At 42.7% G+C, this 23,040-nt stretch overlaps 1 protein-coding gene across 2 annotated transcripts in view; it reads left to right on the plus strand.

The window, feature by feature from the left end:
* The window catches only part of LOC126473264 (TOM1-like protein 2), a 127,274-nt gene that overhangs the window by 35,110 nt on the left and 69,124 nt on the right, over positions 1-23,040 (plus strand). For both annotated transcript variants that reach the window (XM_050100215.1, XM_050100216.1), the window contains exon 5: positions 7,452-7,727. In XM_050100215.1, the coding sequence (XP_049956172.1) occupies positions 7,452-7,727 (276 nt within the window). The remainder of the gene's footprint in view (positions 1-7,451; positions 7,728-23,040) is intronic.

Raw genomic sequence — 23,040 nt, forward strand, 5'->3', positions numbered from 1 at the left:
TCTCTACGAAAAACATGACCACATCATAACACCACCGCCTCCAAATTTTACTGTTGGCACTACACAAGCTGGCTGATGACGTCCACCGGGCATTCACCACACCCACACCCTGCCATCCGATCGCCACATTGTGTACCATGATTTGTCACTTCACACAAAGTTTTTCCACTGTTCAACCGTTCAATGTTTATGCTCCTTACACCAAGCGAGGCGTCATTTGGCATTTGCCAGTGTGATGTGTTGCTTATGAGCAGCCGCTCGACCATGAAATCCAAGTATTCTTACCTTCCGCCTAACTGTCATAGTACTTGCAGTGGATCCTGATGCAGTTTGGAATTCCTGTGTGATGGTCGGGATAGATGTCTGCCTATTACTGATTACGACCCTCTTCATCTGTCGGCAATTGCTGTCAATCAACAGACAAGGTCGGCCTGTACGGTTTTGTGCTGTACGTGTCCCTTCACGTTTTCCCTTCACTATCACGTTGGAAACAGTGGACCTAGGGATGTTTAGGAGTGTGGAAATCGCGCATACAGACGTATGACACAAGTGACAGCCAATCACCTGACCACGTTCGAAGTCCGTGAGTTCTGCGGAGCGCCCCATTCTGCTCTCTCATGATGTCTAATGACTACTGAGGTTGCTGATATGGAGCACCTGGCAGTAGGTGGCAGCACGATGCACCTAATATGAAAAATGTATGTTTTTTGGGGGGTGTCCGGATACTTTCGATCACATAGTGTATATGGTAGTGTAAGTTTGGTTCGCAGGTATCGCACCTTGCAGGCATTCACCCTGTTAGGCCGTCATTTGTGAGTAGTTGGTGAAACCAAAATTCACATGGAAAAAAAAAGATGATCATTGAATCAGCACTGTAGCCTAATGGTTAAGCTATTTTTAGTTGGCATTTTGAAGGTTGTGGGTTCGAGTCCCATCAGGTTCCACCCTTTTTTTTTTTTTTTTTTTTTTTATCATTATTGCAATGACATTATTATTTTTATTTAATTATGTCATTTTATTGTCATATTAAATTTTTTATTTGCTCTCGTATTTTCCTTCTTTTATTCTCCTTTTTTTTGCATTTGGAATCTTGGCCCACATTATTTTAATTATTTTTGTATGTCTGTTGTAATACTTGAAGGTTTAGAATTTCCAATATGTTGATAGAAAAAAAAATATTTTTCATTACGAGGTGTAAATATTTTTGGATGTTAATCATCATGCAAACACCTAAAACATTAATTCTTCTCCTACCATGGACCAAATATAAATGATGCCTTTACTGCAGTCACATTTTTCTTTAACAAATTCATATTGAAGCACACTTCATTAACATAATGAAATATTATGTTTTCATTAAATGACTTTGATCCATACCGTGTTACTGAATGCCAGGGCATACAGAATTCAATTAACAATTGAATGGATTTTGACCACTACTTCACATTTAACAGTTTCACATTTATTTTGAAGTAATTCAGGCATGTTCTTAAGATTTTTTTGTTTTTTTTCTGGTGATAAAAATATTTGTCACATGGCTGATAGTAAAGTGCATTTCAGTGGAATAATTTTCATAATGTACGTAGTTTATCCAGCACTTTCCACAAATACTTTGTCGTGTAGTGGATTGTCAGTCTGACTGCTCCATGGTTCTGCAAGTAACAAAAAAACCTTTTTCTTTGGTATATGGTTTCATTATGGATTCAAAATATTATATGTAGAATTCTTATGGTAATTTTTCTGAATTCAATTTTCTGTACCATACCTCCAAGCTTTCAGTTTCTTTGGCAGTCCTCAGCCCAAATTTATCCTCAGCTTCCTGTGTGCATAGGAAACTGTGTGAAAGAAATTCTGCAGGGAACATTAAAGGTTATTGCGCAGTAAAAGAATGCATTGTTTTCACCAAATTTCTGTTTTGAGCAATGTCTGTTTTCAATCACAAGAAGTCCCGTGAGTGTATGGTGATTCGTAATTGCATCCTATTTAATCAGCATTAATAACTTTAGACTTTAATTAATTATTTGTGTCTAGAATTATTCTGGTACTTCAACAGATTCTTCAAATGTAATGATGTTTGTACTGTTGAATTTGGTCACTTTTATTTCTCTACAAGTACATCTACATGGGTTGGGTAAAAAGTAGTTAGCAGAAGGCCAGCTAAAGGAGCGCAGTGAGTGGCAATAGCTGTCTCTGAGCCAGTTTCTGTATGTACTGCCTAAAAGTGAGGCCAGTTCAAGTGCCCTAACAGTATGTTTAGGAAACACAAATGACAAATGGAGGTCAAGATGGAAGTGGTGCAAGGTTGGAGCTCCCAGTAGTGTTTTCTTCTGGTGCTGCATCCCGTGATTCTTCTTGACAGTGTACGGTGCCACAAGGCGAACACTGTACAGGAGCTCCTGTGTATGGGGGAGTGAGAAATGCTGGAACGTCCATCATGTTCACCCAATATGAGTCCATGCAATTACGATCTGTTTGCCGAAATGAAGGAACCTGTTCATGGGATGCACTACAAGACAAGAGAAGGCAATGCACTACAACACAAGAGAAGGCATCATCTGTGTCTTCCAAGACATCGAAATAGGTGGACGCCCTGCTGTACGATGCCTTCTACCCCTGTGGGGGAAGGTGATCGAGATGTGAGGCGGTTATATTGAAAGCGTATAATGTGTTGAACGTGTGTAAATGAAGTCTATTATGAATTATAATTGTTATCCAACCCATGTATGTTCTTCATACCACTGTGAAGTGTATGGCAGAGAGACACCCCATAGGCCCAATTATTAGAGTTTCTTTCCATTTCATTCCCATATTGAGTGTGGTAAGAATGATTGGTTAAATACCTCTGTGTGTGCTGTAATTAATCCAGTCTTGTCTTTTCCCCCCATAAATAGGGGGTTGTAATACATTCCTATAATCATCATTTAAAGCTGATTCTTGAAATTTTGTTAGTTGGCTTTATCGGGATAGTTTACCTCTGTCTTTCAAGAATCTGCCAACCCAATTTCTTCAGCATCTCTATGACACTCTCACATGGGTCAGACAAATGACTGACCATTTATGCTATCCTTCTCTATAAATGTTCAATATCCCCGAATTGGTACAGGTTGCACGCATATGAGCAACATTCCAGAATGGGTTACACGAATGATTTGTAAGTAATATTCTTTGTGGACCGATTGCAGTTTTCCAGTATTCTACCAATAAACCAAAGTCTACCACCTACTTTACCCATGGCTGAGCCTATTTGATCATTATATTTCATATCCGTAGAAAGGCATAGAATACCTTTTTCCCCACTTTGAAAGCAAGTCGCTAATCTTTGCACAACTTTGAAATCTTGTCAAAATCTGACTGAATATTTATGCAGTTTCTTTCAGGCAGATCTTCGCTGTCAATAACTGTGTGAGCTGCAAAAAATCTGAGGTTACTATTAATATTGTCCACAATGTTGTCCACAATATCATTAATATACAAATTGAAAGCAAGCATTCCAACACACTTCCCTGGGGCACCCACAAAGTTACTTCTACTTCTGACTTCTGTACCATACTTCAATCTCCCTAACAAAAAAATCCTCAGTACAGTGGCAAATTTTGCTTGATACCCCATATGATCATTCTTTTGACAATAAACGTAGATTTGGTACTAAATCAAATGCTTTTTGGAAATCAGAAAATACTGCATCTGTCTGATTGTCTTGATGCAAAGGTTTAGTGTGTCATGTGAGAAAAGTGCAAGTTGCATTTAGCATGATCGATGTTTTTGGAATCTGTGCTTGTTGGCATGGAGGAGGTCATTCTGTTTGAGATACTGTTTGAGCTCAGAATATAGTTAAAAGAGGTGCTGACTCAATTTAATAAATTTAGTATAGAATCTGATAGCCATCCCATCGGACTCTGGAGCTTTGTAAAGTTTAACAATATCAGCTGCTTCTCAACACCACTTACACTAACACTTATTTCACTCTACTTTTCAGTCATTCAAGGATTAAATTGGGGCAATTCTGTGTTTTCCTTTGTAAAGGAACATTTGAAAATGGAGTTAAGCTTTTCAGCTTTAGCTTTGCTACTCTGTATTTCAGTTCCTATCTTATTCACAAGTGACTGAACACAAACTTTGGAGCCACTAACAGCCTTTACATGTGTTGTTTCTGTGGATCTTGTGAAAGATCATTATTTGACAATATTCTGCTACGGTAGTCATTGAAGGCTTCATGCATTTCTCCCTTGACATTCAAACACATTTCACTCAGCATCTCTCTATCTATAGCCCTATTCCTTGTTTTACATCTATTATGCGGTAGTCTCTGTTTATTTAGAAGTTTCTTTACAGTGACTGTATACACAGAGAGCACCTCCTGTTATGAACTGTTCTACTGGTTACATACCTATACAGTGCATGTTCAACTATTCTTTTAAACTTGAGTCATAGGTTGCCACAACCACGTCATGGTCACTGGTCCACCACTAACAAAATTGTAATTTTCCCAGTTGATTGCTGGATGATTAAAGTCTCCACCAATGATTACAGTGTGATTAGAGAACTTAAGCACAAGTGAACTGAGGTTTCTTCTAAAGTTTTCAGTTACATCATTAGGTGAGACAGATGGCTGATAGAAAGATTCAATTACAATTTTATGCCCATATACTGAGTCTTGCCCAAATAAGCCCACATGCAGCTTCAAGTTCTAACTCGGTGGATCTGAATTCTTACCTACTGTGACAAATACACCAGCTCCATTTCCCTTAAGCCTATCCTTTCGATAAAATCTTAAATCTTCCCAAAAAATCTCAATGCCATAAATTTTGTTACGCAGATTCTGTATTTTATTTTAACATTCTTCATCCACTACCCACTTGCAAAACAAGAACAGTTTTGTGATAAATACAGTAAAGTGATAGTCATTGTCCATTGTTGATGCATATGCATTGTCACTTGTTCATGGCATATTTCCACTTTCTTCAGTTTTTCAAGCATTTCAGAGTCTGTCAGGCACAAGTTTTTGATTTTTATTCTCACTTGCTTGAGGTCTCCTATCAATTTAGTCAAATATTCTTTTCTTCATAAACAGGAGAAACTACTTTCTTCAAGACTTCTGAAGAGTACTTGAGATAAACTTCGATGAAAGCAAGTGCTTTTGATCTTTTTGTTAAGGAATGTAATTCAATGGAGGTGCCTTAAAATGGAGGGGTTAAAATATTCATAGTAGAGTATACACTGCAGTAAAGATGAACATAATAATGTTGGAAGAAAAGATTGGAAAATTTAAAGATAGCAGTATGGAAATGCAAACTCATACATTCCCTCTTCATCGGTCTCACTGTGTAAGGGTACAAAATCTCCTGTACATATGTTGATTTTATATCCACATTTTGTAGCTTCAAATAAATGAACAAGCAGAATGAGTTGAGGATTAGAGTGTTTTTTTGTTAAGGAGATAATCATCTTTATTTCATTTTTAGAGTTGTTTCATTTTTGTGGTCTGTGGTTGTTGTATTCTTGTCTGAGGTATTGCTTTTGAGCTACGAGCATCGCCAAGTGTATTCCAGCTGCCTGTGATGTCATCACAAGTACCAGCAAAGAGACCCCAGGCCTTGCACAGCACCCAAGAAGTACCAAAGACCAGAATGTAGAGCTGACAAGAATGTCAGTGGGAAACTCTACTGGTTGCAACAATGTTATGAAAAGGAAAGTTGCTACTTACCATATAGGAGAGATGCTGAGTTACAGTTAGGCACAACAAAAAGACTGTCACAAACAAGCTTTCAGCAAACAAGGCCTTTGTCAAAAATAGATCTCTCTCTCTCTCTCTCTCTCTCTCTCTCTCTCTGCAGTCTCTGGCAGCTGAAGCCACACTCACACACACTTTCCATTGTTTGATTTAAATTCAATTGTTTCTTGTTTGAGAATGAGATTGGTCAGTCCTGCTTGTCTGTATTTATGAAGGAATAAGAAATTGTTATTCTGTATTTGAGGAATGGTGCTGCTCCTTTATTAGAGTAGTGTGATATTAAACAAAAACAAAAAAGATTTTGTCGAGAGTTAGTTGACGTTTGTTCCACTAAAGACACAATATTGTCGAAAACCCTCACAACCATTTAAAGTGAGGTTCTGATTGTGAACAATAACACTCTCCTTCGTGAACAGAATTATTTCCTCTGCAATTGATTTGCACTTCACTATGGCATCTGCATTTATCAAATCAGGAGGATTTTTGTATGTGATAGATCTCACCTTGTAAATAAATAATGGATAGTGTAAGACAATCACTGAAATTCACTTTTTTTGTTTTGTATTCACTCGTTCTTTCATTGTGATTTTCACAAGTTGATGGATTCCTGTTGTTAAATTTTAAATGCCGCTCTCACAAGAATAAACAAGAGGAAAATTGCAGAGAAACTTGAACAAAATACAAAAATGAATTGATTCATGACAGGTAACGCGATATCAACCAATGGATTTCATCTCACTGGAGTAGTGAAACATTGATTCAAATTCCGCTTAGCTGCTTTGACAAAAATATTGTATGCTAATGATAATTTTAAAATATTTATTATGGTTATAAAATGCAGATGAATCCAGAATGTATTATTATCCAGAGGCTGAGTGTGTGATGATATGAAACTTCCTGCCAGATCAAAACTGTATCTGTACCGGGACTTGTACCTGGGACCTTTGCCTTTTATATGTTAGGAAGTTTCAGTATAGTTGAGGATTTAAATGTAAGAAGGAATTATAAATAAAACAAAATCCAAGCAAAATGAGTGAGTGAAATAATGATTGCAATAATGTGGACAAAAATGTAAAATGATAAAAAGTAAGTCATTAAATTGAAGTAAATATATGAAGAAAGAATAAAAGGATGAAAAACTGAGATCAAACAATAAAGAAAATGCAGTGATGAAAATGGCATGGCATAGGATTAGAAATGAAAAAAAAATTAAACCACTTAACTCAATAGACATAATGATACTGCGATGCTGAGAAAGGTTTAAAAAAACAGGTAGCACCCAACAAGATTTGAACTTACAGCCTGCAGCGTACCAGCCAAATAACTTAACTGCTAGGTTGTGGTGTCAATTCAAAGACCAGTGTTATTTTCACACCTCTAGTGGATCATGAGAAATTCATTTTCGTTGATTACTCACAAACAATGGTCAACAAAGGTGAATGGCTGTAGGATGTGATACCTGGGACCCTAACCTACACCACATTTAGGTGGTTTCCAAAAGTTGATTGTATCTGTGGGGTCCTCCTCTTGTTAGAGAAAACCTAGACCTGAAATATTAGATAGGGATGTGAAACCTGCTGCTCTATTGTCCCATCGTCCTCAGTTTCGGCTAGTTTAACCCAAGTTTGTGTCTGATATCTACACATACTGTGTGCATGTAGTTTTTTGTTTCCGTGTGTGTTGTTGTCTGCAACTTCACATATCATCTGTTATTTAATAGAGTATCCCAGATGCTGAGATTGCTGTGGGTGTGCCTGCACGTACTACTTCTGTATCGCCTGGGCCTCCATCACCTAACAGCGCCCCCCTGCCAGCACCCAGCACGGTTGTTGGCCCTGCAGGTGACCAGCAGCAGGTGACTGTGCTTACATCTGATCAACTGGGAAAGCTGCAGAGTGAACTGGATGTTGTACAGGGCAACATGGCTGTCCTTAATGAGATGCTTTCTGAGTTAACACCTGGCAAAGAACATCCAAGTGATCTGGAGCTATTACAGGTAAGTTTTCTTTTATTAAAGACTGAGTCATCAGAACATGCATCCTTTTTTTTGGCACAAAGCTTCATTCTGCCTATAGCTTTCCATTAGGTTCTACACACCACAGAGGTTTTCTTGCATGTGTTGTTGGACTACCCCACCTAGGAGAAAGTAAATGAAACTTCGCTAGCTTTCAGATGAACCACACGCGCGCGCACCCACCCACCCACACACACACACACACACACACACACACACACACACACACACACAGAGCACAGAGAAAATCTGTACAGCTATGATGACCTGACACTGCTGTTTGAATGGGTTGAGAGGTTGTATCTGATGGAATGGTGGTGGGGAAAGAGGCGCTGGGGAGCAGGAGAGCTCAGCTGGGGTGAAGCATTGTGTCTGGTTGGGTTGGTATGGTGGAAGAGGAGGCGGTGGGCATGAGGGAAGGTTGAGGAAGAGTGGCTGACATCTTGAATCGAGAGGCGGCAAGTGCACGTGATAGAAATGTGGAACTGTTGAGCTCACTTTGGCTGCAGGCAGAGATAGTTACACAAAGCAAACAATGTCATTGTTGAGTGGACTGGAGGGGGAGGCAGAACAAAGGAAGAGGAGGATTGTGGGGAAGTTGGTGTGAATGTGGCGGGACGAGTGACGTTAGGGTCATGGGGTGCAGGTGGAGGCGAGTGTGGAGCAGGGCCTACCAGAGATTGAGGCTAGGAGGATCATGTATTTGGAGGATGTGTTGCAAGGACAATAACTGAAATGCATGTTGCGCTTAACAGCATGTTCTGCCACTGGTTGATCAAATCTGCTCTTGACCACAGTTAAGCAGAGGTCATTTAATCAAGTGGGCACCTGGTTGATGGTCATGCCATCATGTGCTGAATGGGTGTATCTGACACGTCTTGCACTTAGATCTAGCATACAGGTATCACCCATGTGCCAAAGAATTGGGAGCATGTGTGTCACAAGGATGGACTATGATATTACATAAGACTGTGTGGCCAGTGGAATACCACTTTGGGAGCAGTGGGAGGGATTGTGGGTAGGATGTTCCATATTTATGGGCACAATGATAAGTAATCGATCCCCAGTAATTGACTTGGTTTAATTTTTCCATTCCAGGATTATATTGGATGCTGGGGGAGGGGTGACAGATGGGGGTGCTCCTGTCTAGCAGCTTTATGGGATGGTTCTCTATGCTATCAGATTCATCAGTGACAAAGTTAATAGTTTTCAGTAAAAACAGTCAGCCACACAATACACTACAATTTTGTCCTAAATAATTTAGACAAGCAGTTTAAGAATTCACAGTATCTTACATTTGTCTCATCTTAGACTCAAATGAAGCATAAGTTAGCCTAAATTAGCCTTTTCTCTCATGTTTGAATACAAAATACAACTACATAAAATGTGACCTACTGAAATCAGTACACCACAAACACTGCATTTTAGTAGTTTCTCTTGGGAGTGAAGGAATTTATTTGTCAAATGGCATTACCCTATTTGCTGACATGTTAAAAGCATATAATCTCTCCAAATAGGTAGTTGGAGGTATAACAAAGCCAAATTTCTTGTTTGGTTCACGGATCCCAACTCGTCCCATTCTTCCACCCACTCTTCCTCTTATATGTGTGCCTGTCCATCAGCAGCAGGCTGAATATATGAAAGTAAGGCACAATATACCATTTTATTTCTCACACAGATTTCCTAGGCCACCAAATTTATTTCCTTGAATTCATGCTTCCTAACAGAATGACACCACTATTCCCAGAATTTGGAGGTTAGGAAGAGAACTCCTAACCAAATTCATTAACAGATAGTATCCTTTGTCATCCATATTCTAACTAGGAACACAAGGAAACACACAGCCATAAAAGAGATACAATTTATTGCATCAGAGAATGACATCAGCAAAAATACAATGAAAGTATGAAACTTCCTGGCAGATTAAAACTGTGTGCCCGACCGAGACTCGAACTTGGGACCTTTGCCTTTCGCGGGCAAGTGCTCTACCATCTGAGCTACCGAAGCACGACTCACGCCCGGTACTCACAGCTTTACTTCTGCCAGTATCTCGTCTCCTACCTTCCAAACTTTACAGAAGCTCTCCTGCGAACCTTGCAGAACTAGCACTCCTGAAAGAAAGGATATAGCGGAGACATGGCTTAGCCACAGCCTGGGGGATGTTTCCAGAATGAGATTTTCACTCTGCAGCGGTGTGTGCGCTGATATGAAACTTCCTGGCAGATTAAAACTGTGTGCCCGACCGAGACTCGAACTCGGGACCTTTGCCTTTCGCGGGCAAGTGCTCTACCATCTGAGCTACCGAAGCACGACTCACGCCCGGTACTCACAGCTTTACTTCTGCCAGTATCTCGTCTCCTACCTTCCGAACTTTACAGAAGCTCTCCTGCGAACCTTGCAGAACTAGCACTCCTGAAAGAAAGGATATAGCGGAGACATGGCTTAGCCACAGCCTGGGGGATGTTTCCAGAATGAGATTTTCACTCTGCAGCGGTGTGTGCGCTGATATGAAACTTCCTGGCAGATTAAAACTGTGTGCTCGACCGAGACTCGAACTCGGGACCTTTGCCTTTCGCGGGCAAGTGCTCTACCATCTGAGCTACCGAAGCACGACTCACGCCCGGTACTCACAGCTTTACTTCTGCCAGTATCTCGTCTCCTACCTTCCGAACTTTACAGAAGCTCTCCTGCGAACCTTGCAGAACTAGCACTCCTGAAAGAAAGGATATAGCGGAGACATGGCTTAGCCACAGCCTGGGGGATGTTTCCAGAATGAGATTTTCACTCTGCAGCGGTGTGTGCGCTGATATGAAACTTCCTGGCAGATTAAAACTGTGTGCTCGACCGAGACTCGAACTCGGGACCTTTGCCTTTCGCGGGCAAGTGCTCTACCATCTGAGCTACCGAAGTACGACTCACGCCCGGTACTCACAGCTTTACTTCTGCCAGGCTAGGAGACGAGATACTGGCAGAAGTAAAGCTGTGAGTACCGGGCGTGAGTCGTGCTTCGGTAGCTCAGATGGTAGAGCACTTGCCCGCGAAAGGCAAAGGTCCCGAGTTCGAGTCTCGGTCGGGCACACAGTTTTAATCTGCCAGGAAGTTTCATATCAGCGCACACACCGCTGCAGAGTGAAAATCTCATTCTGGAAACAATGAAAGTAGTTTATGCGCCTCAAACATGTTAAACAACTGAGATCCTGGAGGCCTGTGCCTGCCTGTATAAAGATACTTTCCATGTCAAGAATCACTGGTGTAGCAGTGTGATGGTGCTTGGTGACCAGGCTGCTCTCATGGCCACTTTGGGTAGTTGCAGGTGCACCGTTGGAATTTCAATGCACACTAGACTTGCCATAGTGACCTGACTTATGTCTGATGTGGGCAGAAGGTGTAGTAACTGGTGGGTTATTCCACTCCTCCTCCTTTGCAGGGGGAAAGACAAGGCAGTGTGACTGAAGAGAAATCTGTTGTGATGCTAGGGAAGGCAGCCAAATGTGCAAGAAGTTCCTGATCCACCCGGACTGGTGCGAATGGATGGAAGTGAGTGGGATGAGGGCACCCCTGCTGCCTGTGGACCCGGGGCAGCCAGTGGACTGGAGCAGCTGTGGGGCAGAAGTCATCCAGAGTCCATGACAAGGGGCACAGGCACAGGCAGTGACAAAGGCAGAGACTCTGCCAACAGAAGTCCCAGTTTCTGTCCTCTCTGATGGTGCTGCCTGCTCAGTGCAGTGGCTAGTACTGGCACTGGCCACAGGAAGCAAACCTACTGTTGGTGGTGATGAAGCCCTGGCTGCTGAAGTAGGTGGGCATGACCAGACCTGTTCATAACCTGGAGTGGCCAGGGCTGACAAGGAACAAGGTTTTGAGCCCACAGCCTTGGGAGAAGCCCTGCACCCATCTTGGAATGCAAATGGTTTCGGTGCCTGAGACGATCTCCAGTGTTAACCGTGGAAACATGGTGACTGCGCTGGCTGTGGACAGTGGCTGGAATCCAGTGAGGGCACCAGCCATATGCCTGGCCCAGACTGGTGTGGTGGGGATGAATGTCAACAAAACTCATGCCATTGGGGTATGCCTGCATGGCAGCAAGAGGTTGAGCAGCATACATGGGTGGTGATGGCGATGCAAGAGCTTGGGGTGGCACTCTTGGCCCCAATTGGCTTCGTTCTGTAATAGCATTAAAAGGAGGTGGGGGAGGGGAGAGAGAGAGAGAGAGAGAGAGAGAGAGAGAGAGAGAGAGAGAGAGACGCCTCAACTGGGAAATCTTCTGCGTATTTACGCATCTGCATCTTATAATCATTCAAACAAGACAGTCCACCTGGCCATTTGTCTGCAGATGGAAGGGAGCCGCTGTGGTGTGCAAATCTCATTGTGGATAAAAAAAGTCCTTGAAAGATTGCACCATGAACTGAGCACCATTGACCAAAACCAGGGTCTAAGGCAAGCCTTATGTAGAGAACATATTTTGATAGAGCCCTGACAGTCACATCTGCTCTTGCAGACAGACGTGTGATATAAGGAAAATGAGAACAAGCATCAGTTGCCATTAACCAGAAAGTATGTAAAAAAGGACTAATGAAATCAATGTGTACTCTTTCCCAAGGTTGTGTGGGGCCTGTCCATGGTGAAAAAACAGTAAAAGGTGCTGCCTGCTGACCTGAACACCGGCGGCAAGCCATGACAAGGTGTTTCACCTCCTGGTCAATTCCTGGTCAAAACATATGGCAGCACACCAATTGTTTTGTGTGAGAGATCTCCCAGGGACTTTGATGTAACACACAGAGGACCTCCCACTGCAGATCCCCTGGAACCATGATGTGGGGTGTAAACCCTTCCATCTGTAGGAGAACAGTGCCATTCAAGATGGAGAGGCAGTGGTGCAACACATAAAAATTCATAAGAGGGTCCGATGCCAGGCTCATTGGCTCCTTGGATGGTCATGTTGTGTTGTGCACAACCTGCTGGAGCAGCAGACTTGCTGTCACAGAAGAGGCAATATGAGAACTTATGATGGGGAAGCCATGCACCATGTGCCTCGCATCCATATTCAGTTGAAAACATAACAGTTATTCCTGCTCAAGCGAGGGGTCAGGACCCATGGGGAGCCGGGACAGAGCATCAGTATTCGCATGTTGCAACATGGGACAGAAATGGATCTTGTAATCATACTAGGACAAGGACAGAGCCCAACACTGAAGACAATGAGCAGCTTTGTTTGGTAAGGACGCCAACAGGTTAAATAGATAAATCGAGGGCTTATGGTCAGTAAATAAATATGAGAGATCACATGGAATTTTTTAAGGCATAGACAATAGCAAGAGCTTCTTTTTCCACATGAGAATAATGTTACTGATCAGAGTTGAGTGTTTTCGATGCAAATGTGACAGGTTGTTTGGAGCCAACTGAATGACAGTGGGCCAGGAGCACTCCCACCCCGTACTAGACCACGTCCCGAGGCTAGCACCAGATGCTTGGTGGGTTCAAATGTTGCAAGACACACCATGGAACAAAGACTATCCTTAAGCGGCCTAAATGCTGCCCACAGGCTGCAGACCAAATATAAGGAACATTTTTCAAAGCAACATATGCAAGTAGTAGCTGCTTTGGGAATAAACTGATGATAGTACATCACTTTTCCAAGGAATGCTGGAAGTTCTCCTAGATTAGACAGACAGGGCAAAGCTGTAATGGTGATGACATGTTGTTCCATGGGGCACATGCTCTGGCGAAATTTCATGACCCAAATAAACAATGGAAGGCTGGAAAAAGTAAGACTTAGTGAGATTACATTCGAGCCCTGTGGTCTGTAGAACAGTAAACAAAGATCAGAGGCAACGTAGGCGATCTTCTGTGGTAGTACCTGTCGTGATGATATCATCAATATAGTTAATTCAATGAGGGACACCTGTTGTAATTATTCTAAAAAATGTTGGAAGATGACTGGCACATTTGTGATTTCAAATATTATCCATTGGTACTGATAGAGGCCAAAAGACGAATTAACCACAACTGTTTTGATGCCTTGTCCAATAGAGTCTGAAGGTAGGCTGTAGCCAGGTTAAGTTTTGAAAAGAATTGACATGAAGTGAACTTTGTTAGCATCTCCTGCGGGTGAGACAGCTGTAAGAGTCTATGACTACTTGTACATTAATTGTGACCTTAAAGTCGCCACAGAGCTGAAGCTGTTTGAATAGCTTCTTTACGATACTTGAGGAAATCGGTCTAATCATTCCGTGTCATTAAGCGGATCAAGCTCCTTCTTCATCTGGTCACGTAAAGCAACTGGTACTAGTCCCACCCAAAAAACCAAGGGCAGGCGAAGGATTTGAGGGTGATATACGCTGTGAAATTATTTGCACAACCTAATGCTGGGGCAAACAGATCTAAAAACTCAGAACACAATAAATCTAATTTGTGATAAGGCACTTGATCTGACACTAGATGCACTGCATCTGAAAATGAAAAAGCAGACAGTAGCAAAGGCATCTAACCCAAGCACATTTTCAGTTCTCCCATCATTAACCACCAAGTACATAACAGAACAGACAACTGATTGGTAAACCTTGTTGGTGGCAAACTGGCCAAAAACAAGAATCTGCTGTTTGTTGAAGCTTACCAATCATTGCTCAACACACACCTATGGCAGGGACTATAGCCTGACATATGTCTGTGAGTTGACTTGTATGGTTAATGGCTTGTGTCCTGCAGACAGAGGCAAACACAATGATGAAACTAAAAATGTCGACGTCCATAGTTTCCTGCAGTGTCGTAATGAGGTGGGAGGTTACAGATTAACTTAATGCTGCTATGTAACTTTTCTTTTTTACAGTTATCGCTAGAGTCCTACTGCTTGGGGCAGACCACCTGCTCACCTGCTCCTTCTGTAGCATACAAGGGGGGCTTGAAGGAAGTGCCATTTGCTGTTCCTGGTGCCAACGATGTACTTGCCCACATTGGCCTAGTTGGCTTTGTTTGTACTGCAGCGATATCCTCTTTCCCTCATCTGGCTAGGCTCCACACATTGGGGCTGCATGCTGTCAACAATGGCGACATCACTCCAACCCTCTTAATTGGCGGCCCGCAGTGCTAGAGACCTTGCTTGAATGACTGTGCAATATTCAGAACATCTTCTAATGTAGGGCCCTCAAACTGAAGGTCACTTTGATGTCCTTATCTGGGGCCAAATAAATGATCATATCTCCAACATTGGTATCTGCATAAGACTTAGCCATGACAAACCAGTTCTTATGACTGAGGCCTTGAAGCTCAGCCGCCCAAGCTTGAGACGACTGTTGCAGCTGTTTGCATCATTGGTAGAATTCAATACATCCAGCAACCACATGCATACCCTTGTGGTGATAGCACAGCAAACTATACACATTGTCAAAAGAAAGCAATGCTGGTGCTTGAAGAGGAGCTAACTGGCACAGTACGTAATACTTACGAGGGGGTATCCGTGATGAGAAAAGAGCCCTAGAGACCTTTGTGTAAACCACCTGGAATTCCACAAAATGTTGGCAAAGCCACTTCTCATAAGTGTCCTGTCCTTCTGTGGATTTATGATATGGGGGAGAAGGGGTGAATGTGAGCATGGGATGTGGGAGACAGCAGCAGGTGAACAACCTGTGACTGAGCCCGGATCAACATAGCCAAATCAGCTGTTACAACATGGTCATATACCACTGCTGTTGTTGCAAAAATGACCAGAGTAAAGCTTTCATGGAAGGGTCGAGCGGCACAAAAACAAAAGAATTCAAAGCATGAGAAAATTCAACCCTCAATGTCACCATTTGTATTCTTAGTAGGAACAAAAGGAAGCATACAGTTGTAGAAGAGAAGCTATTCATTGGGTCACAAAATGACACCAACAAGAATGCAGTGCAAGCAGTTTACATGTCTCTTAAGACATTTAACAATTGAGGGTGTAACCTCCCCCTTACTAATCGGCCTATCATGCTTGCGATATAAAATATGACCGTGGATCGCATGTATGTCTAATGGATTTTTACTAATTGGATAAGGGCTATCTTTCCTGAAGAAATAATACCGTTAAGTAGGAGGAGAGTGTACAACAGACCCTTCTGATGGAAAAGTCTACTAAAAATAAAAAGTAATTAAACCAAACAGCGTTATAATTTGGAAAAATGAAAGTTATTTTGTGCACTCACTCACGAACAACACTGGACAGAAAATGGGTACCACTGATCATGAATTCAAAAGTTACACTAATGAACAAAAAGGAAATAATTAACGGTCACCAGCCCACAGGGTAATTTACATCCAAAATCCTGTACAAGATGATGGGAAAGAAAAACATGTATTGTTAAACACTGACATGGCAACTGAAAGTTGTCACTTTTTTTTTTACACTAATTTTAAGTGAGTATGTAATGATAAAGAAAACTGAGAAGTCACTCTTACATTATGTTTGTCATTAAATTTTGAAGAAAAAAAAACAATCGAATATGATTTGAAAGTATGCAATTAAACTGTATGTTAGTATTGAACTTTGTTACATGAACAGTGACTCTCAGTGACCTCAACGTAACGTCATCAAAGAAATTAAAAAAAAAAAAAAAAAAAAAAAAGCAAGCACTTTTACTTTGCAGTTACTTATTTTGCAAACTGGATTTCAAATTATTGCCTGAACAACTGAGCCTTTTTTTACTGACTTGAACAGAAATAAATAATAGAATTCATACCAAACCAAACAGCCATGTGCTCCAAGCTATATGTAAAATAAATAAAACTTCTGCACTCTTAATTTGTGCATTTCTTTAGATTTGGATTTTTTTCCTGTGATTGATTCTCAAACTTGAAAAATGAAATTCCTTTACTTTACTCATATACTGAAGCGTCTGTTGTACAACAGCTAATTGAAAGTAGACTGAGGCTAAAATTCTTAAAAGTGAAATTATTCGTCAATAAACTAGCTGTAACTATTCAATTTGTTTCTTATGACACTTGGTTACCATATAAGGAAAAAAAAGGAACAAGGAACTGCTTGGTAACAATATCTGAGGACAATGAGGACACAATCACCCTGAGTTTAACTGATTATTATTTAAATAAATTTTATCAATCAAATCACATTCAGTTGTGCTGCTGGGTTAGCCGTTAATACTTTCTATCAATGAGCAGTCTTACTTCAGTGCTGTGCATACGACTAATCTGTGTTGCTGGAACTGCTGCTGTTGTTGAAGACGGTAGCATCTTGTGGAGCACGGCTAATTACAGGAATGTGCAGTCATAATTAATACAGCCTCTTCCGCCCATCCACTGTCCTTACTTCTGCTGCTAGACATCTGGCCGGCGTGCGTACATGATGCCGCCGAAATGGTACTCTCTACTGCGAGAGCATTAACACCACACTTTTGCACACTACAAGCGCTGGAACCCATCTCCCTCTCTCCGTGCAACAACTCCTTACCCAAAAATTTTACAATGCATGAGCACTGCTATTATCATTGCTAGTTGGTGCAAATAACAGTTCTTTTGGCTTTTCCCCAGAGCTTATAAGTTTCACAGTAAGACACAGATAAATACAATGAAATGTCAACAGACTTCTACCTAAATTTACACATACAGTGAAGCAATGTCCTTACTTATTAAAAGAAAGCATTTAAACTACAAATATTTACGTACAATTCTGCATAAAAAATTTATATATCGATAGCAGGTGCCATACTTCCTGTATTTTTGGTGTTACGAGGGCTCAGAGGTTTCTACTCTCCTCTATAAAGACAATATTCACGTCACATGTTGCTGGTGTAATGCTATGTGCACACGATGGACCTGGTGATGGCAGCTGGTGATCGGGCTGCCCCTGGTGGCCACGTCAGATAGTTGCAAGTCACCATTTAAATGTCAGCATGCACCATGCTTGTCGCAGTGCCCCGACTTACATCCGCTGCATGCAGTAAGTGTAGAACTGTCAGGTTACTACAGTCTACTGCTATAAACTTCGAGCATGCAACCACCTTAAACATGAAGCTGAAATATTGTGTATCACTGGGGATGTGGACCTTGGCTTACAACACAAAATCTACAACCTCAAGATGTGATGCATGCTGGTAGAAACTTTTGGCTCATCTCAGTTATTCTATATGTATCCGAATAATATATTATTGAGCAAGGTGGCACATTGTTTAGCACACTGGACTTGCATTCAGGAGGATGACACTTCAGACCTGCATCTGGGCATCTTGATTTAGGTTTCCTGTGATCTCCATACATCGCTTCATGATCCCCTCTTCCCAAATCAACCAACCAAATAATATAGCACATTGTCTAGTTGACATTTATTTTCCTAGCTGCTTGTGAGAACTAAATGAACTATTATTTTTGTGTTATGGTAAACACCATTCTAAATTTTCTGAATTTGAGAAAGTTTTGGACCTCACGTTTGGATGTTGTTTTCACATCTAATGAATGTAAAGGAAAAGTCCTTGAAGGCAATGGATGTTTTAAAGTGCCTCAAATATAGGCCTCTTAGAGACCAGTGTGCATCTGCTCCAGATCTATATAGCTTTTGTTTGATCCCAGTTAAAATAATGAATACATTTTATGTAGATTAGCAATACCTTTGTGCCAGAAGACCATTGAAACTTCCACCAAGAGTGGTTTATGTTGGCCACAAGTGCCAGCAAGACCAATCCAATAGCGAGCCTCTTCTCAGAATGATTTTAGATTTACTGACATTGTTAATGGATATAAGACCAAGATTGTCATGAAATTCTCTGTGTAAACATTATCTTTCAGAAGTTGCCTATGGGTCATTCCATCACCATGATGACAAAATTAAATCAAAGCAATATACAGTTTTCGTACAGCATTACATGCCACCATGAGGGGAGTGGGGCATCTGAAATGTATTTTTGTTGGATCTCTGATATCCTGAGTGCTTTTGAAGCTATATGTCATATGTTCCCAGCAGATAAACACACCCAGAAAATTCACAACACCCTTCTCTGCCCACTAAGGCTGACAATTAAAGTAACAGGCTGCTGGGTAACACACCACAAAGGAATCCAAAGAAATGAAACAGCAGATTTATCAGCTTAGAAGGCATGCACTGAAAATCATACAGTTCAATTTGCTGCTCCCTTTCTTGCAATCTCCTCGATGTTCAGGGACGTGTTTTCATTACGTTAGCGGAACGAGTGGTTCAAGCAGTTTTTTTGTAAACCATATATCAGTAACACATTTCTGAATATTGTTCTTAACTTGTGAACACATTCATATTTTAAGATGATTTTAGAGCAATGGCCCCTTTTCTCACTTTGTTTGTTGTGTGTGCTTGTGGATGTAGTTGAGTGAAAAATGGGGAAGAGTGGTGAAATGGTTAGTATGATTAGCTCTCTGGACTTGCCATTGAGGAGGAACAGAGTTCAAATCCATGTTCTGTCCTCCAGATTAAAGTTTTTTGTGGTTTCCCTAAATGAGTTAAACTGAATATGTTTGTTCCTTTAACCTCACCATCAATGTGACCTTAAACTCTGTAATTGGATTGATAAAAAATCTACTCACCAAGCAGCAGCAGAACACACACATAAGAGAAAGTTATAATTAGGTAAGCTTTCGGAGCCTGTGGCTCCTTCGTCAGGCAGAGGGGTTGAAGGGGAAGGAAGAGGGGTGAAGAAAAAGTACTGGAGAGGTCTAGGAAAAAGGGGTAGATTTTGGAAAAATCACTCGAACCACGGGTCGGGAGAATGACCAGACGGGTTGACAAGGAAAGAGTGATTGTTGGGGACTGCATCAGATGGGATTTGAAACCTGAGAGCTTAAAGGTGGAAGACAGGGTACTATTCAAGACAGAGTTAACTGCTTAAACATCATGCATGAGTTAATAAGAGTAAAAAGCTAAGTGCATTGTACATAACAGAGGTGAAAAACAGACAGGTAAGACTATGAAAGACATAGAAAACTAAAACGGAGTGAAGAAAAGAGTAGTTACTGTGAAGAAATTAACATAAATTAAGGCCAGGTGGGTGGCAAGAACCAATGGCATGTTGTAGGGCTAGTTCCCACTTTTGGAGTTCCGAGAAACTGGTGTCTGGGTCAAGAATCCAGATGGCATGTGTGGTAAACAGGTACCAAGATCATGATCGTCATGTTGTAGAGCAGGCTCTGCAACAAGATATTGTGTGTTGCCAGTATATGCCCTCTGTCTATGCCCATACATCCTAATTGATAATTTGGTGGTAGCTATGGCTATGTAAAAGGCTGAACAGTATTTACGTAACAGCTGGTGTTTGACATGTCATTTCACTGGTGGCTCTCCTTTGATAGCTTATGTTTTGCATCTTACAGAGCTGGTATAGATGGTGGTAGGAGGGTGCATAGGGCAAATCTTGCAGCGGGGGACGGTCACAGGGTCACATGGGTAGGAGCCGTAGGGCAGGGGGGTGGGCGCAGCAGGAGCATAGGGTCTGAAAAGAATATTGCAGAGATTGGGAGGGTGATGAAAAGCTATTCTAGGTGTGGTGGCTAAAGTCTCAGACAGAATGGATCTCATTTCAGAGCATGCTTTTAGGAAGTCATGGCCTTGTCAAAGTAGCTGATTAATACATTCCACACCAGGATAATACTGAGTGACCAGTGCTGTGCCCCGAAGCCTTTTTCTTTTTGAGGGATCAGCATTACCAGGATTGGATGTGACAGCTCAGAAAATCTGCTTTTGAACTAGGCTGGCTCGTTGGAGTGATCAGCATTGCCAGGATTGGATGTGATGGCCCATAAAATATGCTTTTGAACTAGGCTGGCTCGTGGGGCGAACAAATACATTTGCCTCAAATGCCAAGGTTGTATGGGAGGGAATGTTCGACGTGGAAAGTATGGCAACTGTCAAAATGTAAGTACTGTTGTTTGTTAGTACGTTTAAGGTAGACAGAAGTGTGTAGCTCTCCTTCAGTGAGGATGAGATCATCATCAAGGAAAGTGTCACAGGATTCGGAATAGGACCATGTGAAATTTAATTGTGGGAAGGTAGTCAGAGATTCCAGGAATTTCAACAGATCAGCCTCACCATGAGTCCATATGGTAAAGGTGTCATCAGTGTATCTAAACCGTACCAGGGGCTGAAGCCTTGTGGATCCTAGGAAAGCCCCCTCCAAGCAACTCATGAAAAGGTTGGCGTAGGAATGAGCCATCCTGGTTCCCATGCCCATACCCCTGATGTGTTTGTATGTCTGCTCCTCAAAGGTGAAGTAGTTGTTGGTAAGTATAAAGTTGGTTGAGGTGAATAGGAAGGATGTAATAGGTTTGGAATCAGGTGGACACTGAGGAAATGCTCAGCAGCAGACAGACCATGTAAGTGGGGGATGTTGGTATAGAGGGATAGAGGGAGGTCGCATCAATGGTGACAAGCAAGGTGTGTAGTGGTAGTGGGACAAGAATGGATTTAAGATGATCTAGGAAATGGTTGATATCTTTGATATTAGAGGGAAGTCTTTGTACAATGGGTTGCAGGTGCTGATCAGCTAAGGCAGATATACACTCCTGGAAATGGAAAAAAGAACACATTGACACCAGTGTGTCAGACCCACCATACTTGCTCCGGACACTGCGAGAGGGCTGTACAAGCAATGATCACACGCACGGCACAGCGGACACACCAGGAACCGCGGTGTTGGCCGTCAAATGGCGCTAGCTGCGCAGCATTTGTGCACCGCCGCCGTGAGTGTCAGCCAGTTTGCCGTGGCATACGGAGCTCCATCGCAGTCTTTAACACTGGTAGCAGGCCGCGACAGCGTGGACGTGAACCGTATGTGCAGTTGACGGACTTTGAGCGAGGGAGTATAGTGGGCATGCGGGAGGCCGGTTGGACGTACCGCCGAATTGCTCAACACGTGGGGCGTGAGGTCTCCACAGTACATCGATGTTGTCGCCAGTGGTCGGCGGAAGGTGCACGTGCCCGTCGACCTGGGACCGGACCGCAGCGACGCACGGATGCACGCCAAGACCGTAGGATCCTACGCAGTGCCGTAGGGGACCGCACCGCCACTTCCCAGCAAATTAGGGACACTGTTGCTCCTGGGGTATCGGCGAGGACCATTCGCAACCATTTCCATGAAGCTGGGCTACGGTCCCGCACACCGTTAGGCCGTCTTCCGCTCACGCCCCAACATCGTGCAGCCCGCCTCCAGTGGTGTCGCGACAGGCGTGAATGGAGGGACGAATGGAGACGTGTCGTCTTCAGCGATGAGAGTCGCTTCTGCCTTGGTGCCAATGATGGTCGTATGTGTGTTTGGCGCCGTGCAGGTGAGCGCCACAATCAGGACTGCATACAACCGAGGCACACAGGGCCAACACCCGGCATCATGGTGTGGGGAGCGATCTCCTACACTGGCCGTACACCACTGGTGATCGTCGAGGGGACACTGAATAGTGCACGGTACATCCAAACCGTCATCGAACCCATCGTTCTACCATTCCTAGACCGGCAAGGGAACTTGCTGTTCCAACAGGACAATGCACGTCCGCATGTATCCCGTGCCACCCAACGTGCTCTAGAAGGTGTAAGTCAACTACCCTGGCCAGCAAGATCTCCGGATCTGTCCCCCATTGAGCATGTTTGGGACTGGATGAAGTGTCGTCTCATGTGGTCTGCACGTCCAGCACGAACGCTGGTCCAACTGAGGCGCCGGGTGGAAATGGCATGGCAAGCCGTTCCACAGGACTACATCCAGCATCTCTACGATCGTCTCCATGGGAGAACAGCAGCCTGCATTGCTGCGAAAGGTGGACATACACTGTACTAGTGCCGACATTGTACATGCTCTGTTGCCTGTGTCTATGTGCCTGTGGTTCTGTCAGTGTGATCATGTGATGTATCTGACCCCAGGAATGTGTCAATAAAGTTTCCCCTTCCTGGGACAATGAATTCACGGTGTTCTTATTTCAATTTCCAGGAGTGTACATTTGGTAGGTGCTTTGAAGCCAGCAACTATAGGACAGCCAAGATGATTGGGTCTGTGGATCTGAAAAAGCAGGTAAAAGTTGGATGTGCATGGTTTGGGCGGGGCAAGAAGTTCTGTGGATTGAGGTGCGAGTCCGTGCAAGCGGCCTGAGGTTTTCAACAGGGACTGCAGGTCAGTTTGAATCACAGGGATGGTATCTTGATGGCAGATGCTGTATGTAGTGATGTCAGACAGTTGGTGTAGACCTTAACTAACATACTCCCTTTGTTCAAGTACCACAGTGGTAGATCCTTTATCTGCTGGGAGGATAATGATAGAGTCATCAACTTTCAGGGAATGTAGAGCCAGGAGTTCTGCAGAGGACAGGGTAGGGTCAT

The sequence above is a fragment of the Schistocerca serialis genome, chromosome 4, assembly GCF_023864345.2.
Source record: "Schistocerca serialis cubense isolate TAMUIC-IGC-003099 chromosome 4, iqSchSeri2.2, whole genome shotgun sequence".
Taxonomy (NCBI): Eukaryota; Metazoa; Arthropoda; class Insecta; order Orthoptera; family Acrididae; genus Schistocerca; species Schistocerca serialis.